At 41.3% G+C, this 24,299-nt stretch overlaps 1 protein-coding gene across 1 annotated transcript in view; it reads left to right on the top strand.

The window, feature by feature from the left end:
- The first annotated feature begins 2,964 nt into the window (after positions 1 to 2,964).
- The window catches only part of COL1A1 (collagen type I alpha 1 chain), a 34,124-nt gene continuing 12,789 nt past the window's right edge, over positions 2,965 to 24,299 (top strand). Inside the window, exons 1-31 of the mRNA XM_068263285.1 lie at positions 2,965 to 3,182; positions 5,297 to 5,485; positions 5,616 to 5,647; positions 5,777 to 5,812; positions 7,031 to 7,123; positions 7,216 to 7,284; positions 7,531 to 7,575; positions 7,672 to 7,725; positions 12,499 to 12,552; positions 13,194 to 13,247; positions 13,781 to 13,834; positions 13,937 to 13,990; positions 14,079 to 14,123; positions 15,296 to 15,349; positions 15,458 to 15,502; positions 15,701 to 15,754; positions 16,009 to 16,107; positions 16,193 to 16,237; positions 16,438 to 16,536; positions 17,037 to 17,090; positions 17,180 to 17,287; positions 19,344 to 19,397; positions 19,560 to 19,658; positions 20,338 to 20,391; positions 20,474 to 20,572; positions 20,739 to 20,792; positions 21,505 to 21,558; positions 21,645 to 21,698; positions 22,030 to 22,083; positions 22,167 to 22,211; positions 23,667 to 23,765. Coding sequence (XP_068119386.1) covers positions 3,101 to 3,182; positions 5,297 to 5,485; positions 5,616 to 5,647; positions 5,777 to 5,812; positions 7,031 to 7,123; positions 7,216 to 7,284; positions 7,531 to 7,575; positions 7,672 to 7,725; positions 12,499 to 12,552; positions 13,194 to 13,247; positions 13,781 to 13,834; positions 13,937 to 13,990; positions 14,079 to 14,123; positions 15,296 to 15,349; positions 15,458 to 15,502; positions 15,701 to 15,754; positions 16,009 to 16,107; positions 16,193 to 16,237; positions 16,438 to 16,536; positions 17,037 to 17,090; positions 17,180 to 17,287; positions 19,344 to 19,397; positions 19,560 to 19,658; positions 20,338 to 20,391; positions 20,474 to 20,572; positions 20,739 to 20,792; positions 21,505 to 21,558; positions 21,645 to 21,698; positions 22,030 to 22,083; positions 22,167 to 22,211; positions 23,667 to 23,765 — 2,085 coding nt within the window. The 5' untranslated portion in view covers positions 2,965 to 3,100. The remainder of the gene's footprint in view (positions 3,183 to 5,296; positions 5,486 to 5,615; positions 5,648 to 5,776; positions 5,813 to 7,030; positions 7,124 to 7,215; positions 7,285 to 7,530; positions 7,576 to 7,671; positions 7,726 to 12,498; positions 12,553 to 13,193; positions 13,248 to 13,780; positions 13,835 to 13,936; positions 13,991 to 14,078; positions 14,124 to 15,295; positions 15,350 to 15,457; positions 15,503 to 15,700; positions 15,755 to 16,008; positions 16,108 to 16,192; positions 16,238 to 16,437; positions 16,537 to 17,036; positions 17,091 to 17,179; positions 17,288 to 19,343; positions 19,398 to 19,559; positions 19,659 to 20,337; positions 20,392 to 20,473; positions 20,573 to 20,738; positions 20,793 to 21,504; positions 21,559 to 21,644; positions 21,699 to 22,029; positions 22,084 to 22,166; positions 22,212 to 23,666; positions 23,766 to 24,299) is intronic.

Below are 24,299 nucleotides of genomic sequence, written 5' to 3'. Positions count from 1 at the left end.
ATAGAATAGCAGTGCTGGTACCACCCATCCACATGGAAGCAAGAAAGAAGTAATTTCTCTGGTTTCCAATCAAATTCCATATCAGGTGACACTTCTATACAATTGGACTGCAGGTTGTCACCTGGGTATGCTTCCCTGTCTGGCCCTCAAAGACTTAATAATAATTCCTTTTTTTGTATAGCGCTTTTCTCCTGTCGGACTCTAAGCACTTGTGAGGCAGCCACTAGAGCGCACTCAGTAGGCCGTAGCAGTGTTAGGGAGTCTTGCCCAAAGAACTCCTTACTGAATAGGAGCTGGCTTACTGAATAGGAAGAGCCGAAATTTGAACCCAGTACACTATCCAGCCACCACTGGATATCCAGACAACCTGCAGTCCAATTGGACAGCAGTGTCACCTGATGTGGAATTTGATTGGAAACCAGAGAAGAGGTGACCCAATGCAGCGGGAGCAGGTAAATATTACTCTGCTCCCTTAGACCCCATAGAAATTTGGCTTGGAGGTCTGAGGACTCATTGTTACATACCTGGGTGGTGCCTCTCTTGCCTCTGCCTCGGCCCAGCCCTACAAAGGTAACTACAAATGTCGACTCCTGAATCCACATCCTCTATGAATAGTGCTCACAACGTATGACCAACATTTGACTATTTATGTTTGTTCATTTTAAGTTTTCATTCATCTCATAATCCTTTTTGTGTACATTTTTGGTCTCGGTTTGTCTTTTTTTTCTATTTTTGGTTTCAGGGACCAATTTGAAGCTCTGGGCCAAGGCCCGGATTTACCTCACAGGAGCCTATAGGCACAGATGTCCTGGCGCCTTAGACTTCACCCTCCATGAACCCTCAAACCCCCACCAAGCTGCACCGCAAGTGTGCTGGCTGGCCCAGATGTTACTTCTACCTTACTTTCCTTGCCCGTCATAGGTAGCTACAGGTATCCCTTAGTATTAGGTAGCTAGAAGAACACTCAATATTAAGTAGCTAGAGATGTCCCCAAGTATAAGGTAGTTAGAGGAACCTCAGTATTAAGTAGCTAGAGGTGCCCCTGATTAGAGGGAGGCGAGTGAATAATAACCTCCCCTTTTTGATTCTCATAAGGACTCTGCATAGGGAAGGAGGAAGACAGGCACTTGGCAGGGGAGTGAGCGCCTTTCCATCAACAGGGGCCTGTAGGCACATGCCTACAGTGCCTAATGGTAAATCCCTCCCTGTACCTGGAAACATAGGCTATTCACAATAAGATCACCAGCTCAGCCTTCCAAAGACATTAGAAAGGTTTTTAACTGCTTGTTGTTTGCATTAGATACAAATGGATCAAGAGAGGTGAGATTGCAGGGGGAGCTTTGTCAAGACAGGTGCATGAAAAACTGCAGCCAGAAACAAGCAGTTACCTACAGCAGCCAATCAGCTTTTAGCTGTTAAATGGAGCAGTGCTTCTGATTGGCTGTTCTGGGAAACTGCTCCCCTTTCTCTCCAGCCTCCTTTATACCTGTCTTGACAAATCACCCCCTATCTGAGAGGCGGAGCCAGGAATTAGAAGCGGCTCACCTGAAGTTATAAGGAACCAAAAGCTTATTCATCATTTTGACTTCCCAATAATGAAAAATATCTTGTTTAGGCGGAAACACCCTTTAACAGATATCGGGATAGGTCAATTGATTTTTAATGACAAGGCATGAGAAAAGATAACAGATAAAGTCACATGTATGTTTCGCTAAGCGGGTTAATGTTGTAGAATATAAAAAAATATATCCAGAAAAAGGGAGAAATGTGAGAGAAAAAATATCTAAACTCCTTTTTCCTTTTTCTTCAACTTCTGACTTTTTTTCTCCCCTTTTGAAGCGGAATTACAAAAATAGCCCAGCCTGAAAAATCTCCATTAATTCTATATCATTGTCCTGGCTTAAAGACCTCTCATTGCCTGGTCTCTGTACTCTTCCCCTCCTGCTAAACATATATTGCTCAGCCTAATTGCTGCCTCTAAAAATCAAATGACATATTTCATATATCACTGCAGATCCTCCAACGTGGCTTCTCTTAAACAGAAACAAATGTGGATTTCTGCCAAAAACTGTTTTAAAGGCAAAGGCTAACTTTCTCTAAACAGTGCAATAAAACATTATAACTTCCCTTTTTTATTGTTATTTTTTGCTTTTTTAAAAGAAAAAGTATTTACTGTTTGCAAACTCTAATAACTAAATCAGCCTGGCTGTAAACAACTGTGTCCATTTCATACTGTCCCTAGGTTTGTGTTCTATGTTAATAATAGCCATTAGCTGTATTGTCAAAAATATTTCTTCCTTTTTTTATTTTTTTTGCTGGTTTTGCATAGTGTTATTCTTTACTGAATAAAGTATGCAAACTTTTATAAAAGGGGTATTTAAGATGTGTCAATAAGCATCTCAGAAGTCAGAAGGTTTATATTTATAACTTAGTCTTTATGTATTTCAATAGACTGGGCTATAAAATACATTTATAAGTAAGAAAGTTAAACTTTAGGTTTATTTTTATACATTGTGGAAGTTTTGTTTTTATGAGAACACTTTGTTTTTTATAAGAGCTGAAATGAGCAGGTTCAGTCACACTTTGCAAAGTTTTAGAACTAGCTTGAGAAGTTGTTCATAGTTTTGTGCAGAGCTTTTTTTGTTCTGTTCTGTGTATTTTACATTTATATATTTTAAACTAAGAGTTTGTGCTGTTAAACTCTGTTACAATAAGCTATCTACGTAGCTTACAGCTGTGCATAGTGCTGCAGAAGCTCCTATTCTTTTGCAGGGAGGGGCTGGCTTTGTTTGAAGTGTTTTTTTTTTCTTCTCTCTCTCTCTCTTCTTCTGACTCTGTATGAGTTTTGGTATTGGTTAATGGGCTGGACAAAGTGTTGTTCCAACCTTAAAAAAAGTATAGAGAGTGCATGATCCCAGGACCCCACCTCTCTGGAGTGGTGGGTAGATATAAAAAGGGGGACTAGTCCAGCTGGGACACAGTAGGAAGTTTCTGCTGGGGTCTGCTCTGGAACTAAAACACTAAAACCTACCCCTGTATGACTAGGACCTAAGAAGATCTACCCCGGACCACAGAGAGTCTACATGTCTAGTTTCTAGACATGTTCAGCTTTGTGGATACACGATTACTGCTGGCATTAGCAGCAACGATCCTAGTAGCAAAATGTCAAGGAGAACATGACGGTAAGTGAACTTCCTGATGACTTTGAATTGTCCTCCAGGGATGCTCAGGCATTGGTCAGCTTCTGAAGATGTAGTGTGCACACCATGTACCAAGCTGGCTGCACCTTACATGTGCATTGAATGATGCCCTGCTGCATCACTTGTAGGTTTTATTGCATGCATCATTCTATCTGCACAGGTGTAGTGGATCTGCAGCCTCCAGCATGCCTTGCTAGCTAGCTGACAAGGCATGCTGGCGCTTGTAGTCCCAGAACATCTAGACAGCAAAAACTTGCATGATTTTTTAAACAAATGGAGTAATGATGCCAATGCCCAGTGAATGCATGGATGTAAGTTTTTAGGTGTTAGTATGGAGGAGGGGCTATAAAGTTACTTGCGTTGTATTTTGCTGGACAATGGGTGGGGTTACGACCACCTGGTCAAATTGGGGCTATAGTGAGTTAAATTGGGCAACCAAAAGCTCTAGAGGGGTGATGAGGGGGAGGGGGTGTAACAAAAGCAGAGGGTGGGATTTCTCTAATCCGGTTTTCCTGTATGGTTTAGCATGGGGTATTTTTATTGAAAACATATTATCTCATAATTACATTGGGAGAGGGGAAAAAGTGGGGAGTGCTGAATTAAAAGCCTGCATATGGTTTCCATTACATTCTGGTAAAGTCATCAGGTGGTGGAGGGGTGGGTGGGGGGCGGATTGGATCATAAAACATACGAAGGAATGATTCACCGAGGGATGTTTAACAGATTCCAGTTCTGAATGTCTAGACGTAACTTCAGAACTTGGAGAATAGGGATGCTAACTTTACATATTGGTCCAGAGTGGTGCTGCGCTGCTGCCACCTGGTGGCCACGGGTGGCACTTCACAGGTGATGCTAAACCCATTGTTACAATTTGGTTTTTGCTAAACACTACCTATCAATGAGGCTTTCTATTGTCTATTTTTGTAAGCTTTGTTGTTTAGTTTGTTTATTCATTAATAATATTGCAGAGGATGCAATGAACAAAATGTTACTTCGTAGGCATATATGTATTCTTTAGGATGATGAATGGGGACAATGGGGAACGCCATCTTGTGGCAAGAAATGGTTTTGCTTAGAACATCTGTATATGGGTGTGGTGCTTTTTGTTTTTTTCTATTATTCTTTTTCAATTCCATGTTTTGCCACAATAGTTCAGCATCTGTTCTTTGACAGTTGTTCCATATATTTCAAACAGATCCTCATTGCTAATAATATAATGCAGTTGTCCCCAAAATGCTACATTGAATTACAACTTACAGATTTTTTCTGTTTTGTATGTTTGATTCTTTATTGTCGCTGCAGGCACTGAGCGTATAACTGTCATTTATGTGCTTTGGAAACAATCCTTTCTGTCATCTTTCGCATTCTTCTGGTACCTGAGCATGTCTTATCCTGCACATCTCCAGCTGCTAAGTCCCCAAGTTCCTCCCCTCCTCCTCCTCCTCCTCCTGGTTCTCCCTCTCTTCCTCCTCCTCCTCCTTCTCATCATGATTACAGTACCAGTCTCGACTCCCACACCAAGCCCTTTCACCTTCTCAGGTTCCATGTCTCCTCCTCCTTCATGCCTGCTGCATTATTTTTCCCCCCTCTTTTGTCCCCCTTCTTGGATCAGCAAGCAGCAATGATGCACTTGGGCTTGGAAAAGACCCTAGCCTGGAAAATCTTGGTCTCTTCCAAGATATTTCATTTCTCCTGCCTCCTCCTCCCACCCACAGAACTTTTGGCAGCTTCCTCTCTTGTCACCGAGCCTGCCTGATGGGAACCAGATGAGCTTTTTAACATTTTTTTTTCCCTTGCTCCTTACTTCTAAACCAGATGTTGCTTAAACACGGTATAGAAAAAACACAGCTGTATCTCCTGCAGTTTTAACTCCTTCATCCTTGCCCTTGAACAGATCAGGTTAAGGCAAGTGTGTTTCTCACTTGTAGTAGGAAATTGACTTTGTTACAGATATAGCCTGCAACCTTTGAGTTTTGGTTAGTTTTTTTCAATTGCCGAGTGCAGCTATTTATAGCAATACCTTTGGTATATTCATAACGTTGGTTTGTTAAATGATCCTAATTTTTTTTTGCCTTGTTTTATGTTGTCTCCTGCAGTGGACTCATCAGGGTGCAATTACCTGGGCGATAGTTATAACGACAAAGATGTATGGAAACCAGAGCCCTGCCAAATCTGTGTATGCGACGACGGACATGTACTTTGCGATGAGGTGATCTGTGAAGAAATTGGTGATTGTGCCAACCCCGAAATCCCCATTGGAGAATGCTGTCCTGTCTGTAATGAAGGTAAGCATTAGAATTGGTCTGGTTTTTTTTGTTTAGGCAGTTGCCATAGATAAGATTCAGGCACTGCCCAATTATTGCAAGAATTTTTACGTTTTTAAACAGCCATTTAATTGATTCAATGTCCTTTCAGCCGGTCAATTCTCTGAAGGCCCCGTTGTTGAGGTGAGTAAGCCATTGCTAAACTAGTATCTGTGGGTTAATGAAAGCTGCTATAGACAGATAGTTATCAATCATCAATTTTTTTTCTACTGCTTTTGTTTTAGCTTAATTTCTGATTTTGTCTGTTTTTAGGGTCCCAAGGGAGATGCTGGCCCAAAAGGCGATAGGGTGGGTATCTGTCATTGGGCCTGTATACACCCCACTCTCTCTTATCTTGTCTGCTATAGTTTCACTTTAAAATGCATAGTAAAGGCATATGGATGCATGTATGACATATGGATGAGCGTATGACATTGCCTTCTACCACTACAACTTTCTTTTACGTTGTGACCAACTACTGCTGCTGTGATAGGCTTATGACATGATCCCCTACTACTACTACTGTACTTCGACCCACTACTACTATTCATACTTTCATAAGTGACCCTCTACTGCTGCTATAGGTTTACAGTGTAACCTACTGGTAATGCTTTAGATTTACGAAACAACCCACTACTACAAGTTTTGGTTTATGGCATGACCTACTACTACCACTTTATATTTATTAAGTGACCAGCTACTACTGGTGTGGATTTATGACATGATCTACCACTATTTTAACCATTGGTACGGCTGTAGATTTATGAAATGACACATGGCTACAGGTTTGGGTTTAAGATGTGACCGAATACTACCACTTTATGTTTACAAAGTGACCAGCTTCTACTATTGGTATGGATTTATGATGCAGCCTACTATTACTTTTGCTACTATTGCCGTGGCATGACCCAGGACTACAACTTTAGGTGTATCAAGTGAGCAACTTCTACTGCTACAGGTTTGAGATGTGTCCTCCTACTACCGGTACTTTATGGCATGGTCCACTACTAGCACTTTAGGCCTATGGAGTGAGCAGCTACTTCTGCTACGGATGCATGATGTGAGCTACTACCATTTTATTTCTACTATTTTATATCTACTGGAAGTTTAAGAAGTGACTGACTCTTCATGCTTGAGACTTTTGAAACAACTCAGTGCCATTGCTGCAGGTCTATAGTGTGGCCAACTCCTACAGCTGTAAATGTATGGTGGACCCTCTACTACTGCATTAGACCTATGGGCTGATGTACTGCCGCTAATGTGACCTACTATTACTGCTTTATTTAGATTTTTGCACAAGCTGTGGTCTGTAAAATGTCTCTGGGTTTGTGGCCTCTTAGGGTTACTTTCATGGTCAGATAAGAAGTGATTTGCCCCATTCGGGCCTGTACTTTGTGCACTAAGAAGATCTCAGTTGACAGCTGGCCTTTAGTTGCCCAATACTTGCTGATAGCTGTGTTCAAGAAGCACATCATTTGTTCAAGATTTTACTGTGATTATTTATGCTTGCATTCTGCTCCTACACAGGGACCTGCTGGCCCACCTGGCAGAGATGGCATTCCCGGAAACCCTGGTACACCCGGACCCCCAGGCCCACCTGGTCCACCTGGCCTTGGCGGAGTAAGTGACTTACCTGATCAGCAGAAACTTAGGAAGTCCATCATGGCAGACCTTTTATATCTCTAATTGGCATGACCTCTTTTGCTTTGCAGAACTTTGCTCCTCAAATGTCCTACGGTTACGATGAGAAGTCTGCTGGTGTCTCCATGCCCGGCCCCATGGTAAGAAGCCTGAACATTTTTTTGTCATAAATTGGCAGAACTTGGAATACTGCATGTCTACCACAAAAGTTGACCTCAGTAGGCTCTTACGAGGCCTACAGCTTAGGCTAGGAACATGGTTGACTTAAAGGAACATATTTAACTAGTTATTCACTGATTGAAATTAATGTTAAGGTAGCATGTATTGTCCTGAGTAGATGGTCTGAATTACTATTCCTTACTTTTGTTTATTTTTGCTTACGATAGGGTCCAATGGGTCCCCGTGGTCCTCCTGGCCCTTCTGGCTCACCTGTAAGTATCAAACTTGTAATCTACTTCAGAGCTTTCTTCTAAGCTGGAAGATTTTATAGACGATGAACCTAACTTGGCTATTTTTCCCTCCTCCAGGGACCTCAAGGTTTCCAAGGACCCCCTGGCGAGCCTGGTGAACCTGGTGCTGCTGTGAGTATTTTTTCTATCTAAACTATCTGGAACTTGTGGTTAAATGTGTTTGCAATCATCTTGTTCACCCGCATCTTCGTAACACTGTTCAAGTTGTTAGAAAAGACACCCTAAACCTGATAACTCTGTTAAGGTTATCTGTCTCTAGCTGTATTCTGTGGAGCCCAGGTCTAACCCCTACCCCACAGATATTTACTTTACTTTCAGTCTTTGGGCCCTTTCATGTATTTTTGACACAGCACTTTTCAGTATCTTTACGGCAGAAGTGTTACTAAGAATGATAGGCCCTATTCTTAAATTATGATGGGGCTCTGATTCCAAGCGCATTTGATGATTGGTGGGATCCTCCCCCTCTGTGGATGTAGGTTGGCCGTAGTCAACTTCTCCACCCATATATATATATTGACCAGTAAGGCAATGCTTACAGACACAGATCCCTGTAGGGAAGCTGTGCTGGGCAGTGAATATCCAGAATACACCGGCAGGACTACTGATAGCTCTCCTGCAAGGAGTTGAAGTCAGTGGCATAAATTCTCACAGGGCAATTACAGGGTGTGCATTCTGGAAGCACATTAACATTTTTTATTCAAAAGGCCAGGAACAGGGTATGGGACAAATGGCTCCCCCTTGCCCCTGGGCCCCAAAGCACCTACAATGGCTGCTATGGTTAAAGATAAGTCCCTGGATAGGAAATGATACCTCTCCCTAGTTTTTTTTTTATAATTCTTTAAACGATATCCCAAATACTTTGCTATTACTATAGCCAGGGCCTATTACTTGTCCTATGTACTCTTAACATTCAGATCTAGTTGATATAGTTCCCTACCGGACATCACTAATATACATCTAAAGGTAAAAACAAAGCATAATGCCCTTTGAGCAAGTATAGTTTTTGCAGTTTCAAAACATAAAAAAACCAAAGCAAAAACAAATAATTTAAGGTTATACATTGCTAGAGAAAGCAATTCAAACATGCTTACTTATGTGTGATGTTATATTTGTATAATGCTTTAAGCTTTTTACAATCTATGTAAAACAACATGATGAGTGAATAGCAAATCAGAATCAGATGGCCGAATTCTGAATTTTTACCTGTAAATTATTGAGACGATTTGCTAAAGGGAATGTTCAATATAAGTATATATATATATATATATATATATATATATATATATATATATATATATATATATATATATACATATATGTGTGTGTGTGTTTTAAGCAATCACGTTGGGGGTGATTTGTCAAGATAGGTACAAAGAGAACTGGAGCAAACACAGAACATGTCTCCAGGGTAACCAGTCATGTTTCAGGTGTTAAATAATGCAAGCCTTCTGATTGGTTGCTCTAGGCAACTGCATCTCTTTTGCTTTGAGTTTCCTCTTACCTGTCTTGATAATTTATCCCCCTTGAACCGAATTGTAATGGAGCCCTAGGCCTTGTAGTAGATTTGGTGCCTCTTGTGGTCCTTTGGATAAGCTGAAGTGAAGAGAGGTCAAAGAAGGAGGCAGGTGGGCTCCTTGACACCTACTAGGCCCCAAGTACCTGCCTAACTTGCCTGGTGGATAATCCTCCTACCGGTATTTAATTTTGAGCTGCCCCTAGAGCTGCTGCCACCCAAGGCCTGGGCCTTTGTTGCCCTTTCAGAAATCTGGCCCTGCCGCATCTATCTGGGCGATCAGCAGCAGACGATGATGAGATTGATGGAGAGTTAGGCGACTGTGAGAGTTCAGAACTAGTTCTTCTGTTTCACTGTATGTAACCCTACTCACTGATTGTTGATATGAGACCGTGAAATAATCTGACTAGAGTTAGTTGTGAAAAATGTTTTTCTGGTAGCTACATTGGCTTAAACTATGCACACACCTTAGATTTTTATTGCTCGAAACCATCTTTGTGATTGCGTCAGGTGAAAACCTAGAGTGTGTGCAGGTGTTTCCTGACATCTGGTTGTTAGTGTCCCATCATGTTGGAAATGTAATGACCGACCTCTATGGTTCTTGTTGCTGTTGCATAAACTTCTACTGATGGCCCACAGTGGAGCACCTCCCTCCTTTGCTCCTCCCCCTCCCCACCCCCACAGGGCAGAAAAGGCCAAGCCATGAAGTTATGATGTAAACTGTCACCTGAAATGATCAGGGACTTTACATTTAAAAGTGTGCATGTAGCTTTAGTGTTTGAAGCTGGACATTTGTCCTACATATGAAAGAACCAGAGTTATAGAAAAAATCCCACTTTCCTTATACAATTGCCATAACTATTCTGTGCTGTACAAACTATTTTAGAATTGTATTTCATTAAAAAATTACCTTTCCATTTTAAATTGTAGCCTATGACTGACAGTAAGACCCTATTGCAGTTCTTTACAACCATAGCAACAGAACTCTCTTTAGAATACTTAGTGCACAGACTCTCCCATTTAGCTGTATTAATAAGTAATTGCACAGAGCGGGAGCCATTGTTACTCATTTTCAAATCCTGCGCCAATGCATTGACTGTCGGTGCATTTTGACCCTTCTGCCTGCTAGTTCCTGTTAGAAGCACTGTGGAATGTTTGTGCTGTTTTATGCAAATAAAACCATATGGTTATTATTATTCCTTGCCATATAGATAGCTGAAGGTATTGAGAATAAGCAGATCTTGACTTTCAGGACTAGTTTGCTTCTCTCCCCCAGAATGACATGCCATAGTGGGTATGATAGATAGATAGAGAGATAGATAGATAGATAGATAGATAGATAGATAGATAGATAGATAGATAGATAGATAGAGCATTGTACTTTTAGAACCAAGTAATTCCCTTAAAGAGAACCCGAGGTGTGTTTAAAGAATGTTATCTGCATACAGAGGCTGGATCTGCCTATACAGCCCAGCCTCTGTTGCTATCCCAAACCCCCCTAAGGTCCCCCTGCACTCTGCAATCCCTCATAAATCACAGCCATGCTGTAAGGCTGTGTTTACATCTGTAGTGTCAGTCTCAGCTGCTCCCCCGCCTCCTGCATAGCTCTGGTCCCTGCCCTGTCCCTTCCCTCCAATCAGCAGGGAGAGAAGGGATGCAGGCGGGGACTGGAGTTCTGCAGGAGGCGGGGAGAGCAGCAGACTGACACTATAGAGCTAAACACAGCCAGCTCTGACAAGCTGTTTGTCAGCAGCATGGCTGTGATTTATGAGGGATTGCAGAGTGCAGGGGGATCTTAGGGGGGTTTGGGATAGCAACAGAGGCTGGGCTGTATAGGCAGATCCAGCCTCTGTATGCAGATAATATTCTTCAAACCCACCTCGGGTTCTCTTTAAATGCCAGGTGACTGTATTATTTTTTGTAACTTTCAGAGCACAGCTGCTGAGCAGATTACAGCAGTGCCTATAATCAGTGTACGATATGCAGGGATATCAGGCAGTGCATAGACAGCAGTGCTATGCACTGCACAGCAGTGTGTTCTGACAATGCACTGCTGCAAGCATCCCTAGAATGGGCTCAGCACTGCAACAGAGAGCAATGCTGGCAGCATGCACTGCAGAGCGATGTGACAGTGTAAACAGACCCTTTTAGAAAAAAATCCACAGATGTGTCATTGCATTAGGGCCTTCACTAAAAACAGGCCTGTTCATTCTAAATTATCTTCCGAGAGTAGACTGCAGCCTATTAAGAGACATGCAAAATGGACCCCATGCTTTCCTTAGATTCATTCATACACATCTGACATAGTGTGAACAAGGCCGTATCCATGTCAATGTTTTGGCCTCTTAAAGTTATTAGTTGCAAAACTTTTAAATATTTTAGACCATGTCTCCAGTGATTATTCCAACCAAGGCCTGGGACTTCTAGAGAGAAATGTCTAGAGTGACAGATTACTTGACTGACAGATGCATAGATTAGGGTCACCTCAAGGAACAATAGGTTCTGCCTGAGAGAAGTTGCTTTAGAAATACCTTTTATTTCTGCATCCCAAAAGTTAATAGCATTTCTTGTGCAGGAACCATTACAACTCCCTACTGCAGGGTAAACAATGCTCCCATTTCTGCTCCCAGCAGCTGCAGCATTAGCAGAGGGGCGGGACTTCTCCCTCCTGCACCCCAAACGTTAATAGCATTTTTTATGCAGTTGCCATTACAACTTCCTACTGCAGGGCGAGCAATGCTTCCATTTCTGCTCCTAGCAACTGCAGCATTAGCAGAGGGGCGGGACTTCTCCCTCCTGCACCCCAAACGTTAATAGCATTTTTTATGCAGTTGCCATTACAATTCCCTGCTGCAGGGTGAACTATGCTTTCATTTCTGCTTTTAGCTGCTGCAGCTCTAGGCAAGGGGCGGGACTCCTCTCTCCTGCACCCTTAAAGTTAATAGCATACATAGGCAGGAGCCATTACAATTCCCTGCTGCAGGAGGAACAATTCTCTAATTCCTGCTTCCTGCTGCAGTACCACTAGCAAAGGGTTGGGACTAATGATGCAACAGTCATTTTTCTCTCTTCTCTAGTGCTAGCTAGTGCAGCACTAACGCAGAGAGGCGGGACTGGCTATGTCACAAGCTATTATCTCTACAGTTCCATCCCAAGTGTCGTTTCCCTGCACTTATTGCAACATTGATACCAGATACATTCTGTCTTAAGCATTCTCTGCTATAGAACAGTGCTATATAAAATGCACGAGAAAAGTAGATTTTGTGCAGAATATATGCTATTTTTTTATGTGAAATGTATTTAATTAGTTTTTTATGATAATCAATTTATTCCAATTTCACAACTGATACATTGATGTTATTTTGTTTTAGGGTGCTATGGGACCCCGCGGACCCCCAGGACCTCCCGGAAAGAATGGTGAAGATGTAAGTATTTTAACGATAAACAGATGAAATATTTGGTTTAAAAGAAATGTTACTGGAGCACAAAAATAATGTTTTCAAGAAAAAGAGATGTGTTGATCCATAGATATGGTCAGTTGGTGCCCAAGCTTAAAATTATAGACATTATGGACCCAGGAAGATGAACCATTAGTCACTTATCTTGAGACTGCATTGATCTGCCTATTATTTGCCCCAGAATATAATGCTGTATAATATGATAAAATGAAAAGGTAATATAACATATACCTCAGGACTTGCCTCATGTAGAAAGTATAAATGATAAGGCTAGCAGAATCCCATATACAAGATTGTATAGCATTCTAGGAAATGCTATGGCCTGTTCTCAGCTTAGGTCACCTGTAGCTGTTGCAGGAAGGCATGCTGGGAGTTTCAATAAGTGGAAGGTCATAGGTTATCTGCCCCTGGCCTTGTCAGTTTGCCTTATCTGAACTAGCCATCTCAGGTCACCACCATTCCTTCCATGCATAAGGGCAGTCTGTGTGTTTACTAATGCTAGACTTGCTTAGCAAGACATATTTCATTAGATGAACCATATGAAGAAAATATTTTTGAGTTAGCCAGGATCTTTGTTTTTGTAATATCTTAATTTTCTTTCCCAATAGGGTGAAGCTGGCAAACCTGGCCGCCCCGGTGAGCGTGGACCTTCAGGCCCACAGGTAAGATGCTTCAAACCTTTTAACGTGTATTTTAATCATGTGCTGGGACAGGAGGGCATACTGAGGAACTACAAGATAACTTTTTGTGAACGGATAATGTTTATTGTTTGTAGACCCAGCTGGGGGAGGGATGGGCAGCAGCCTAGGGGTGCTGCAGTTATGGGCATAATATCCCATCATACATCTGGGCTATTGCCAATAATGCTTTAACGCTGAACAGAATTATTGATCTGTGTCCCCCACAGACAATAGTCGTGAAGCATACCACTAAATAAGCCCATGTGTTCCAATGTGCTTCGTCTTATACGACATACCGGTAATTCTGCTACTTCAACATAGGCATACTGAAGTTCCCCTATAGAGATATTAATAATATTGGCCCTAAAACCCCATTGTGGTTGCCCTACATGATCAGTTATCAGTCTTATTTTTATTATTATGCTGTAGATGTTAGCATCCACCAATCATTATCTACCTTCACAGCATCAAGGGTGTCCTCCAAATCTCACATTCTGATTATTTATCATTCTTAGGGTGCTCGTGGTCTCCCCGGAACTGCTGGTCTTCCAGGAATGAAGGGACACAGAGTGAGTTGTTTTCCATCATGACTGCATGTCTAGGACATCCATCCATCCATCCACCAGGATCAGGCCAAGATATCACTTTTTTTTTTCTCTCTTTCTAAATAGGGTTTCCCTGGTGTTGATGGTGCTAAGGGTGAGACCGGTCCCGCTGGCCCTAAGGTAGGTGTGACCTACAGGTGAAACACGGACTATGGCTCATTGACGATATCTTCAGGTGCTGATCATATTTCCCTATCACCACTTTTAGGGTGAACCTGGCAACCCTGGTGAGAATGGCGCTCCCGGACAAGCAGTGAGTAATGGTTCTTCTTTGATCATTCTATGGCCTCTGGTTACTAATGCTTGAAATGAACAGTGCTGAAGACATTTTAGACAGTGAACCTCGTAAGGCCTTGCAATATGTGATAAAGAGAGTACATGTATTTATCCTGCAGTATAGACCGTTAGGCTTAAGGCCTGCATCAGATGGCCCCCTTCCAGTGGTGTAGCTAAGGAGCTGTTGCCCCCCAATGCAAGTTTTATAATGGGGCCCCCCAAACACTCTATACATAACAATTGATACGGCGCACCAAAACCTTCCAATGGCAACTACAGTATGAGAGGTGCAAGAAGGGGATGGGCAATAGCTTGTTAACGATTACCACTATTCAAAGTATCTATAGAAGTCATTATTATGAGCACAGGACCAATAGAGAGCTAATACTGCAGTTGAGGGAGGGCCCTTCGGAGCCCCTCTGGCCCAAGGGCCCGATGCAGTTGCAACCTCTGCAACCCCTATTGCTACACTCCTGCCCCCTTCCATGAGTTGTGAGACACATCTCTGACTAATTTGATTTAAAAATATAGTGTAGAAAGCATTATAATGTTCAATACCTATAAATCAGTAGTATTTTTATATTGAAATCAGGCTATTTTACAGGCTAAGGTTTGGACTTAGGTGTTCCTTAGAATTAGAGTACTGGTTAAAGTGGTCCCCGGAACCACAGGCATAGACTACTGAAAGAGAAGTAATGCACAGAACATACACAGTACTGGCTGAAGACCAGACAAATCAGTATTATTAAATTAGATATCATTATACATTTGCCTTACCAGAGTATATATTCATTCAGAAGCCAGAATATGCAAAAAATGTTTACCTGTTCCTACCTGTGTTCATAGCTTATACTGTACCATGTCGTGGTAGCACCATGTAGCTTATATAGTACCATGTTCTATTGTTACCTGATCTGATAAACTTTGGGAACAGAGGAAAAAACGAAGACTGTGTCAAGTCTATGGCTGGCCTGTTGCTCAGAGTCATGTCATCATGGTTGATACATGAACCATGACTTTTTATTATGATTTTATACTAGACCTATTTCGACTTAGTTGAATGGAAATAAGGAGATAGAAATGCATTTAGATCAATGATGATGCTAGGCAGGAGGCTCTTCAATAATGTTTGCTCTTTTTATTTCCTAGGGCCCTCGTGGTCTGCCTGGTGAGAGAGGCCGTCCCGGTGCCCCTGGACCTGCTGTAAGTATATGGGCCAACCTAGCTACAATTAAACCAGGCCTGAATCAAGGATCTAGGAATGTTTTGGGAAAAAGAATGAATTTGAATGTTCTTCTTTATTTTTTGTAGGGTGCTCGTGGTAATGATGGCGCTCCTGGTGGTGCTGGACCTCCCGTAAGTAGCCCCTTTGGTTTAATACTGGGATTTACATGAGAAAATTGAAATGTTGGGGGGTAGTAGGGATAGTAAATACTTGTTCATGCTTGTATTCACATTTATAGTAGGTAGGGTTGGTATTTCTTGGGTGATGGGTAAAGACTGCAGAATAACGGAATACAGATTAAACCTCTTTGTTCCATCTCTCATTTTTAGGGTCCCACTGGCCCAAGTGGACCACCTGGCTTCCCTGGCGGTGTTGGACCTAAGGTATGATGCCACTTTCTTTACTTTAACTTCTACATGTGCAAGAATGCAAAATGGCAGGTGACAACTTTACAGTGTAGTGTCCAACTCTAATGTTTTACAAGAGCAGATACAGAATACTGAGATTTTAATTGAGATCTGTTCCTTTCTGGACTGTAGTCACTTAGTGGTCGCATGACTTCAATTTCATCCACTAGACAGTAGACATATATTTCATGACACTTTATATTCAGTGATGTATTATCTGTGTCCTACAGGGTGATGCTGGTCCCCAAGGATCCCGTGGTCCCGATGGTCCTCAAGGTGCTCGTGGTGAACCTGGTACTCCCGGTCAAGCTGGCCCTGCTGGTCCTTCTGTAAGTGGCCTTGGCACATCAGATCTGAGGTGTTCTCTTTGTCAGATGGACCATAGTACTCACTGGTATGTTCTTTTGATTTCAGGGAAACCCTGGTACTGATGGTCAACCTGGTGCCAAGGGTGCCACTGTAAGTATATTGACTAAATTCCACTTACTTCTTGCACTTTATGTCCCTTCCTGTTCTTATGCTGTCACTTCCCAATATATTAGCTTATACTTGTACCTTCATCCATCTCGCTACATGTTCATCTCTGCAATGTACTCTTAGTCTTCAAGGCAGAAATCCTTACCATGATGCTAACAGACAATCTCTCTAATCTTATATAGGGTGCTCCTGGTATTGCTGGCGCTCCCGGTTTCCCTGGTGCCCGTGGTGCTCCCGGACCTCAGGGTGGTGTTGGTTCTCCTGGTCCCAAAGGTAACAACGTAAGTATCCCTCTAAAATGTTTATTATTTGGCCCTGCGTGCATGTTTTAGACCTCAGAGACCATAATGTCCACAATTAAGGTGGCCATAGAATATTTTTCATTCATAGTCCATGTTCAAGTTGACCTGTGAAATGCTTCCCAGTTCTAACTTGAGTGACGATTGTTCTTGTTTAGTAGGGGATACATTATTGTTTTCAACCCATGCAGAGCTGTTTTTATTGGTATATAATATTAATCAGAAGAACTCATCACAAAAATGGTAGTATATAATTTCTACTGGTAAAAATAATGGTGATGTTAATGTAAGAAGAAACAAAATGGCATCATATTTCGGATGTGTGGTGAAGGTATTAGACAATGTCTCATTATAGGCCATATTCAAGGGCATCATGGCATCAGATATGATTTAGAATAAAGGAAGGACTCTGGTATTGCTAAACTAATATTGTGTCTTGAACTTTCTGGGGCACAACATAATATTGTATATTCTCTTTTTAGGGTGAGCCCGGTGGCCAAGGAAACAAGGGTGAGCCTGGTGCCAAGGGAGAACCTGTAAGTATTTTCTGCAGTCTCTATCATTGATAAAAAAAATGGTAATCTTAGTCTAGAGGCCTTGTTTCACCTGTTCCTTTGCTTTTTAGGGCCCATCTGGTGCTGCTGGACCTCCTGGCCCCCCTGGTGAAGAAGGAAAGAGAGGATCCCGTGGTGAACCTGGACCTTCTGGACCTCCCGGACCTGCTGGCGAACGTGTAAGTACCCCCAAAATGCCAACTTTGCCAGTCTTATTGGGATTTTGCCTTCAGTTACGCTTTTCAGGTGAAGGGAAGTAGGGAAAAAATCCATGAGGAATAGTCCTATTTGAGGGCATAGGTCACATGGTCTGTAAAACCGTTTGCCTTGTAGAATGTCCATGAGAACAACGCCAAAACATTTCATGTAGGCCAGTGGCCTGCATTGGAAAATGGTTTTCAGAAACGGTTTGTCCTGAGCACAAGGTGAATGCCTCAGACAAATATAACATGTCCTGGTGACAAATATAACATTATGCTGCATAACCATCTGGTGGAGGCTGCCAATGAGTGCTATACAAGCTGTATGTTAGGTTTAGGGCAGGGAAGTGCCTGTCAGAGAAATGACTAGCCAGGAATAAAGCTTATGACTCAGATAATGGCACCTTCCTTTAGAAATTCACTTAAATAAAGACTCAATGTCCTTCAAAACTTACCAAGCAGAAAAAATTTGAGCATTCCTACAACTCATGCTACTAGAATAATTCAGAGAGATAAGCAGAGGACACTTTTTTTCTGAATAGCAGTTCCATGCATAATAGCGTTAAAATTAAAGACAATAGGTTGGCTGGGCTCTACTTGGAAAAACTAGCATATCACTGTTTACACAGCAGGAGTTTTAAAACCATGTCTAAGCCAATAATAAGCAAGGGAAAAAAAGGCATGAAAATAGTTTCAGTAACTGATAAAGTTGGGTGGTGGGAGTTACTTTATTCTAATTATCTTGGTGTTCTGATTTAAATTGACAGTGGGTTCCCTATAGCATAAATAAGTGGGACAACATGGAAAATATCTGTAAATAAACAATAACTCTATGAGTTAGGCACCGGTTCACACTGGCATGGATGGAAAATTGATCTGTGTAAAAAGAGATCCATGGAACGGAATAGTTTTTAAGGGCATCAGTTTTCTACCCATGACCTTCCATTCCATTTGTGAGCGTTCAATGCTACGCATCCAAAGCAGACCCAAACTTGCGGTCCTTGCGTCGTAACGGATCGAGCGGATCTGTTTGAATGGACCATTGGATCCATTTACATCCATTCTCATCTGTTCCATTGTGGTCCGCTAAACTGTCCATTTTCTAGGCCAATGTGAACCATGCCTAATAAATACATTGGAAATATATACATATTGCAGTATCAGACTTCAGAACTTTTGCTTCAGAACACAAGCTGAAGGTGTACAGAGTTGGCCGTGGGCAGCAGGACTCCTAGAGAGGCATGTAAGCAACCTGATCAGGTGATGTGATCTGTAAGGCTCTGGTTTGCAGTGACCACTTCCTGCTTTTGGCTACACAGGAAGTAAAATAGGGGCACATGATCATGACCAGCAAATCAGAGCCTAACAAATTTATCTATCGAGCTGATTACATGTTTTTCAATGAGTTCTGCTACACACAAGGAAGTGGAAAGGTTAATAATAAAGGCTTAATCTCAAACAAGCATTGACAAATCAGGTTTCAGTTTCAGGCTGCATTTTTTTAGTCTGAAATTGTTGGTTGTATGGGTAACGCCTTAATTTTATCTACTCCTAATTTTTACTGATAGTGCTCATCTTTGGAGGCCATTTTGTGGGAAGGACAAGTGATGTCACTAGATGACAGATAGGCCGACCCAGCCCACAAAATGGCTGCTTCCAGTACAAGCAGGTTTGAAGGCATACAATTACCTTTAGTACTGAACTATAGAGTAGAATTTAGAATTCAACTACATATGACCAGCATGGAAAAACATGCCTTCATTATAAGAATAATAGCATTTTTTAGTAATTAAATTCATGATAATGAATATATACATCCAGTCAACTCTATGGACCCGAAGAGAGCAATTTGACAGATACACTTTTACATTTCTCAACTTCATAGTAGCTTCTTGGTTCTCTATGGTTGTAGCTACACTAAAGATCCTATAGACATTTAAAGGGAAAAGCAAATAAATATATAAACACACATTTCACTATTAATTTGCTGAATGTTTTACTGTAATGTTTGGTTGACCATGTCTTCTCTTGACAGGGTGCTCCCGGAAGCCGTGGTTTCCCTGGCGCTGATGGTGCTTCTGGACCCAAGGTGAGACCATCGGACAGCACTCAACATGCCATAGCATTGGCACTTTGGCTACTTCACAAGTTTTTCCACAATGACATAGTTTCTGACATCTTGCATTAAACACATAGCAAAGCCTCATTGGTATGGGTTATTCAAACCATCTCTTTTTCCCTTATTATCTAGGGTCCCCCTGGTGAACGTGGCCCCACTGGACCTGCTGGTGCCAAAGGATCTCCTGGTGAATCTGGCCGCCCTGGTGAGCCTGGTCTTCCTGGTGCCAAGGTGAGTTTCCAAACCATAGTAGAGTTAGTTTATTAGTTTGGTGTCCCTGCCTGCATTTTGTCTAGATACACTGCTGTAAAAAATGTAATCAGATTTTGGCCTTCAATACCCCCTATATTTCATTTGATTCCAGCACTTATTTAGGGCAACACTACTTAGTGTTGATGTACCTCATCACTTGACGCCCACAAAAAAAGTGGGTTAAAATTACTCCTAAAAAAAGAGTTTTACATTTCAGCAAAGGAACTTGTGTAATTTGCTGAAGAATCAAAGCCTATAGACCTGATCATTTACAAGTTAACAGCTAAAAATGTCATTATTCTGGTAGATTAGTGTTTTGTTATTCCTCCTGGAAAGGAAATATTTGATGGTTTTATTCCATAACCTTATTTTTACCTCAGATTCACTTTATAAATTATTGTTTTTAAAAAAGTGGTGCTCTAAGGCCCAACAACTTCAAGCTTCAAGTCCTATACAAGGTATAGGAGGCCTTATTTAACATGGAACAGTAATAGAGAAGGACTGCAATCATAGTCTACTAGAAAAAGAAGACATTTTAATATTTTAAATGTAATATTTAAATGTAATATTTTCTACATATAGATATTTGTTTGCTTGGTTTTCATATTGCTCCAAAACCATTTACCTGACTTTCTTCTTTATTTTCTCTCTCGTGCAGGGTCTGACTGGTAGCCCTGGTAGTCCCGGCCCCGATGGCAAGACTGGCCCAGCTGTAAGTAGGCTTTCTTCCTTTTGCAACCATCCATTCCTTTTCTCAATGAATTTGTTAGTGACCTGTTGCCTTTGTGTCATAGGGTGCCCCTGGTCAAGATGGTCGCCCTGGACCTCCCGGTCCAAATGGTGCCAGAGGACAGTCCGGAGTTATGGGATTCCCTGGTCCTAAGGGAGCTGCTGTAAGTATCTATTTCCTGTAATGTCACTACTTATTCCATAACTAGTACAATACCTCCCCTGACTACATTTTGAGATAATTATTTCCCACTAGACTAAATGATGCCCTCCACAAATTCTAGATGTAGCCAGAACAGTTATTTAACTATTTTCTACTTTCCTCCACAGGGTGAGCCTGGAAAGCCCGGTGAGAGAGGAGTTGCTGGTCCCCCTGGCGCTGTTGTAAGTATTGCAAACTTCACCTCAATTGGAACGCTCTAACATAGAATGCATCTTCCAATGGCCACATAGAAGAATGTAGATTTATCTAGTATGTGCATTGTTAGTGGAGAAAGTAACAGATACAGGAAATATGTGCTGGGTGTGCTCATTCCAATTTGCATAACAATGTCACATTTCTTCATAAAGAAAATATATCAGCCATTAGCAGCTCCATAATATCTGCAGAAGACAAAGCTATAGCTGTAATGATATCTAGTTGTGTTACAGGGTTCTGTTATTCACAATGTAAAGAACTCTGTAGTAGATATTGCTAAGCATACGATGTACAAGTGAGGCCTTCAAAAAGTCCTCTTACTGCAGAAGATTGTAATTACTTTTCGAGACCTTAACTGGAGCTAAGCCGCTCCTCAAAAAATATACTTTTCATCACTTCCTTTGTTGATATGATGATAGATAATACCCATAATAATAGGAAACCTTCAGTGCTTACAATGAAGTCCTGGGTGTTTTTGATATCTTTCTTGGTCTGTTTGATAAGACTTTGAAGTACAGTGCACCAAATCTAACCTTAAATGCATTCATTAGTGTGACAATTTCAGGTGATCTAGGGCCTATTTATTTTAGGATTGTTGCTGTCTAGTTGACTATGATAAAACTGGTGTGACTTGTCTAGGACTTCTCTCTTATGTTATCATTGCTATTTGCCTTGTAGGGTGCTCCCGGCAAAGATGGTGAAGCTGGTGCTCAAGGTCCCAATGGCCCTGCTGTAAGTAGCATTTCTTCTTCTGTATTGAAGACTTATTGCGTATTGGCTTCTTGGCAGACATAAACAGTACCTGTTCTGCTCTACAGGGCCCTGCTGGTGAGAGAGGTGAACAAGGTCCCGGTGGTCCTCCTGGATTCCAAGTAAGTAATTGTTCTTTTTCAAGGATGTTGCTAACCTTCAAAAATGTTGCCGACTTCATTCTAGCCATGATATTACCAGTGCCACCTGTAATAATATATTTAGTTATTTTCTCTACACTACACTATGTAATCCATTTAGTTTCATAGGTACTATCTGTGCAACATAACCATGATTAACTGCGAAATAATAATCAGTTAAATGCCTGCTTTAATAGTTTCAAATATGATACCCGCACATAGATAGACAACATTATCCATAAACCTGGAACTTGAACATCTTCACACTGGATTACAAGCAGTCAATAACATTGTCTATTGTTTTATCATTTAGGGTCTTCCTGGATCTCCTGGCGCTCCTGGTGAGAGTGGCAAACCCGGTGAGCAGGTAAGTTGAATTAATTTCCTGACCCCCATTCCACAGGCTTTGTATGAGATGATATTATATTAATCTGAATGTCTTTATTTTAGGGTGTTCCTGGAGATGTTGGACCCCCTGGCCCTGCTGGTTCAAGAGTGAGTATCTCATCCTACTTTACCCCACTTTTTTCTGCATTTGTATATTTTGCAGAAGCTCTGCTTTATTCTTTCTTTGGAGAATCTGATGTGTATTATCTAGATTAGAGGACCTCACTTTTTCCTTTCTAATGCCAGTTGGCCATTTTCTGAGTTCAGTATTTATACCCAATAAATGCCACTAGGATGGATATAGAGCAGATGCACCAAGCTAGTGGGCCCCAATAAATACTGTTGGTATTTAAACTGGATACACCAACCCTGTGTGTCCCAATACATCTCTCCAGAGTGTAAGGTAGATACACCAGTCTAAAGGGTACTAATAAATAACACTAGGATGTATGGTAGATACACCAACCTAGACCTCCCCAATAAATTGTGCTAGGATGTATGGTAGATACACCAAACTAGACCTCCTCAATAAATTGTGCTAGGATGTATGGTAGATACACCAACTTAGACCTCCCCAATAAATTGTGCTAGGATGTATGGTAGATACACCAACCTAGACCTCCCCAATAAATTGTGCTAGGATGTATGGCAGATACATCAACCTAGACCTCCCCAATAAATCTTGCTAGGGTGTATGGTAGATACACCAACCTAGACCTCCCCAATAAATCTCTCCAGAGTGTAAGGTAGATACACCAGTCTAAAGGGTACTAATAAATAACACTAGGATGTATGGTAGATACACCAACCTAGACCTCCCCAATAAATTGTGCTAGGATGTATGGCAGATACACCAACCTAGACCTCCCCAATAAATTGTGCTAGGATGTATGGCAGATACATCAACCTAGACCTCCCCAATAAATCTTGCTAGGGTGTATGGTAGATACACCAACCTAGACCTCCCCAATAAATTGTGCTAGGATGTATGTGCTAGGATGTATGGTAGATACACCAACCTAGACCTCCCCAATAAATCTTTCTAGGATGTATGGTAGATACACCAACCTTAGTATGCAAGGTACATCCACCAACCCAGGGGTCCTCAATAAATGTAACTTGGATATAAGGTCGATACACAAAGAAATCTCGCTTGGATGTAAGGTATATAAAACAACCTAGAGGACTATTCACCAATCTAGAAACAAAAAATATATTATTAAACTTTACCTGGAATCCTAATTTCTGATCCTATATTTTGATCGTTGATGAACTGCATTGTACATGTTGGATGAATCAAATGTGATCTCTGACTGTGACGATGTAGAAAAAAAACAAAAGATCTGTATCATAAACTTTTCATGTCCAGCCAAAGATATGTGGGAAGACCTCAATATCCAAAGGTCAAACAGGTGTGCCTATGTACACCAGAGCTGATAAATACTTATATAAAGTTTGATAGAAACGTAGTCACCATAACTCTGATTTTCCATTTCTTCTTCCTCTTGTGCTGCATTGTTCATTGTACTTTTTTCTGAAGAATACTTGTTTGACTTTTTCTAGGGTGAGAGAGGTTTCCCTGGTGAGCGTGGTGCTGCTGGACCCCCTGGACCTCAGGGACCTCGTGGTTCTAATGGTTCTCCTGGTAACGATGGTGCTAAGGTGAGTTGTTGTCTTCACACCACTGGGTACATCACTGGGTAAAGTCTTTTACAGATGTTTTATATAGAAACTGCTTGGTCCGTCTGGTGAATGGTCACCAATCAGACTTGTTTTCATTGCCAGGATAAGCCTAAAAATGTAGTTGAAAGTAATGAGCCATCAAAACAACACATCATAAAATATAGCTACATTACAGTAAGCATTGCAAGGTGGTAAACTCATAATATACCTTTCCAAGTTATGCAAATAGAGGCATCCTGACTTTATTTGCATAAGCACTAGGTGTCCACAAAACAATGCCTGCTCTTTTCCAATGGTGATTTACCAATCATTAGGGGCGTGGCTGTGTTCCCACATCAAAGAGTTTTAATGCCTACAGGTGTATTTTAGAACACTTGGTTGAGTAAAATAGTCTATACTGAGATCCTATATACAAGTTATCAGTCTTGATAAATATGTTAGCTGTTGATATTAATTAAAAAGTAGTGTTGATGATACAATTGAGAGTTAGGATCACTTTTGTTGTCAGTGTAG

The sequence above is a fragment of the Hyperolius riggenbachi genome, chromosome 12 (genome assembly GCF_040937935.1).
Source record: "Hyperolius riggenbachi isolate aHypRig1 chromosome 12, aHypRig1.pri, whole genome shotgun sequence".
NCBI lineage: Eukaryota > Metazoa > Chordata > Amphibia > Anura > Hyperoliidae > Hyperolius > Hyperolius riggenbachi.
This window is presented reverse-complemented; position numbering and strand designations above follow the sequence as displayed.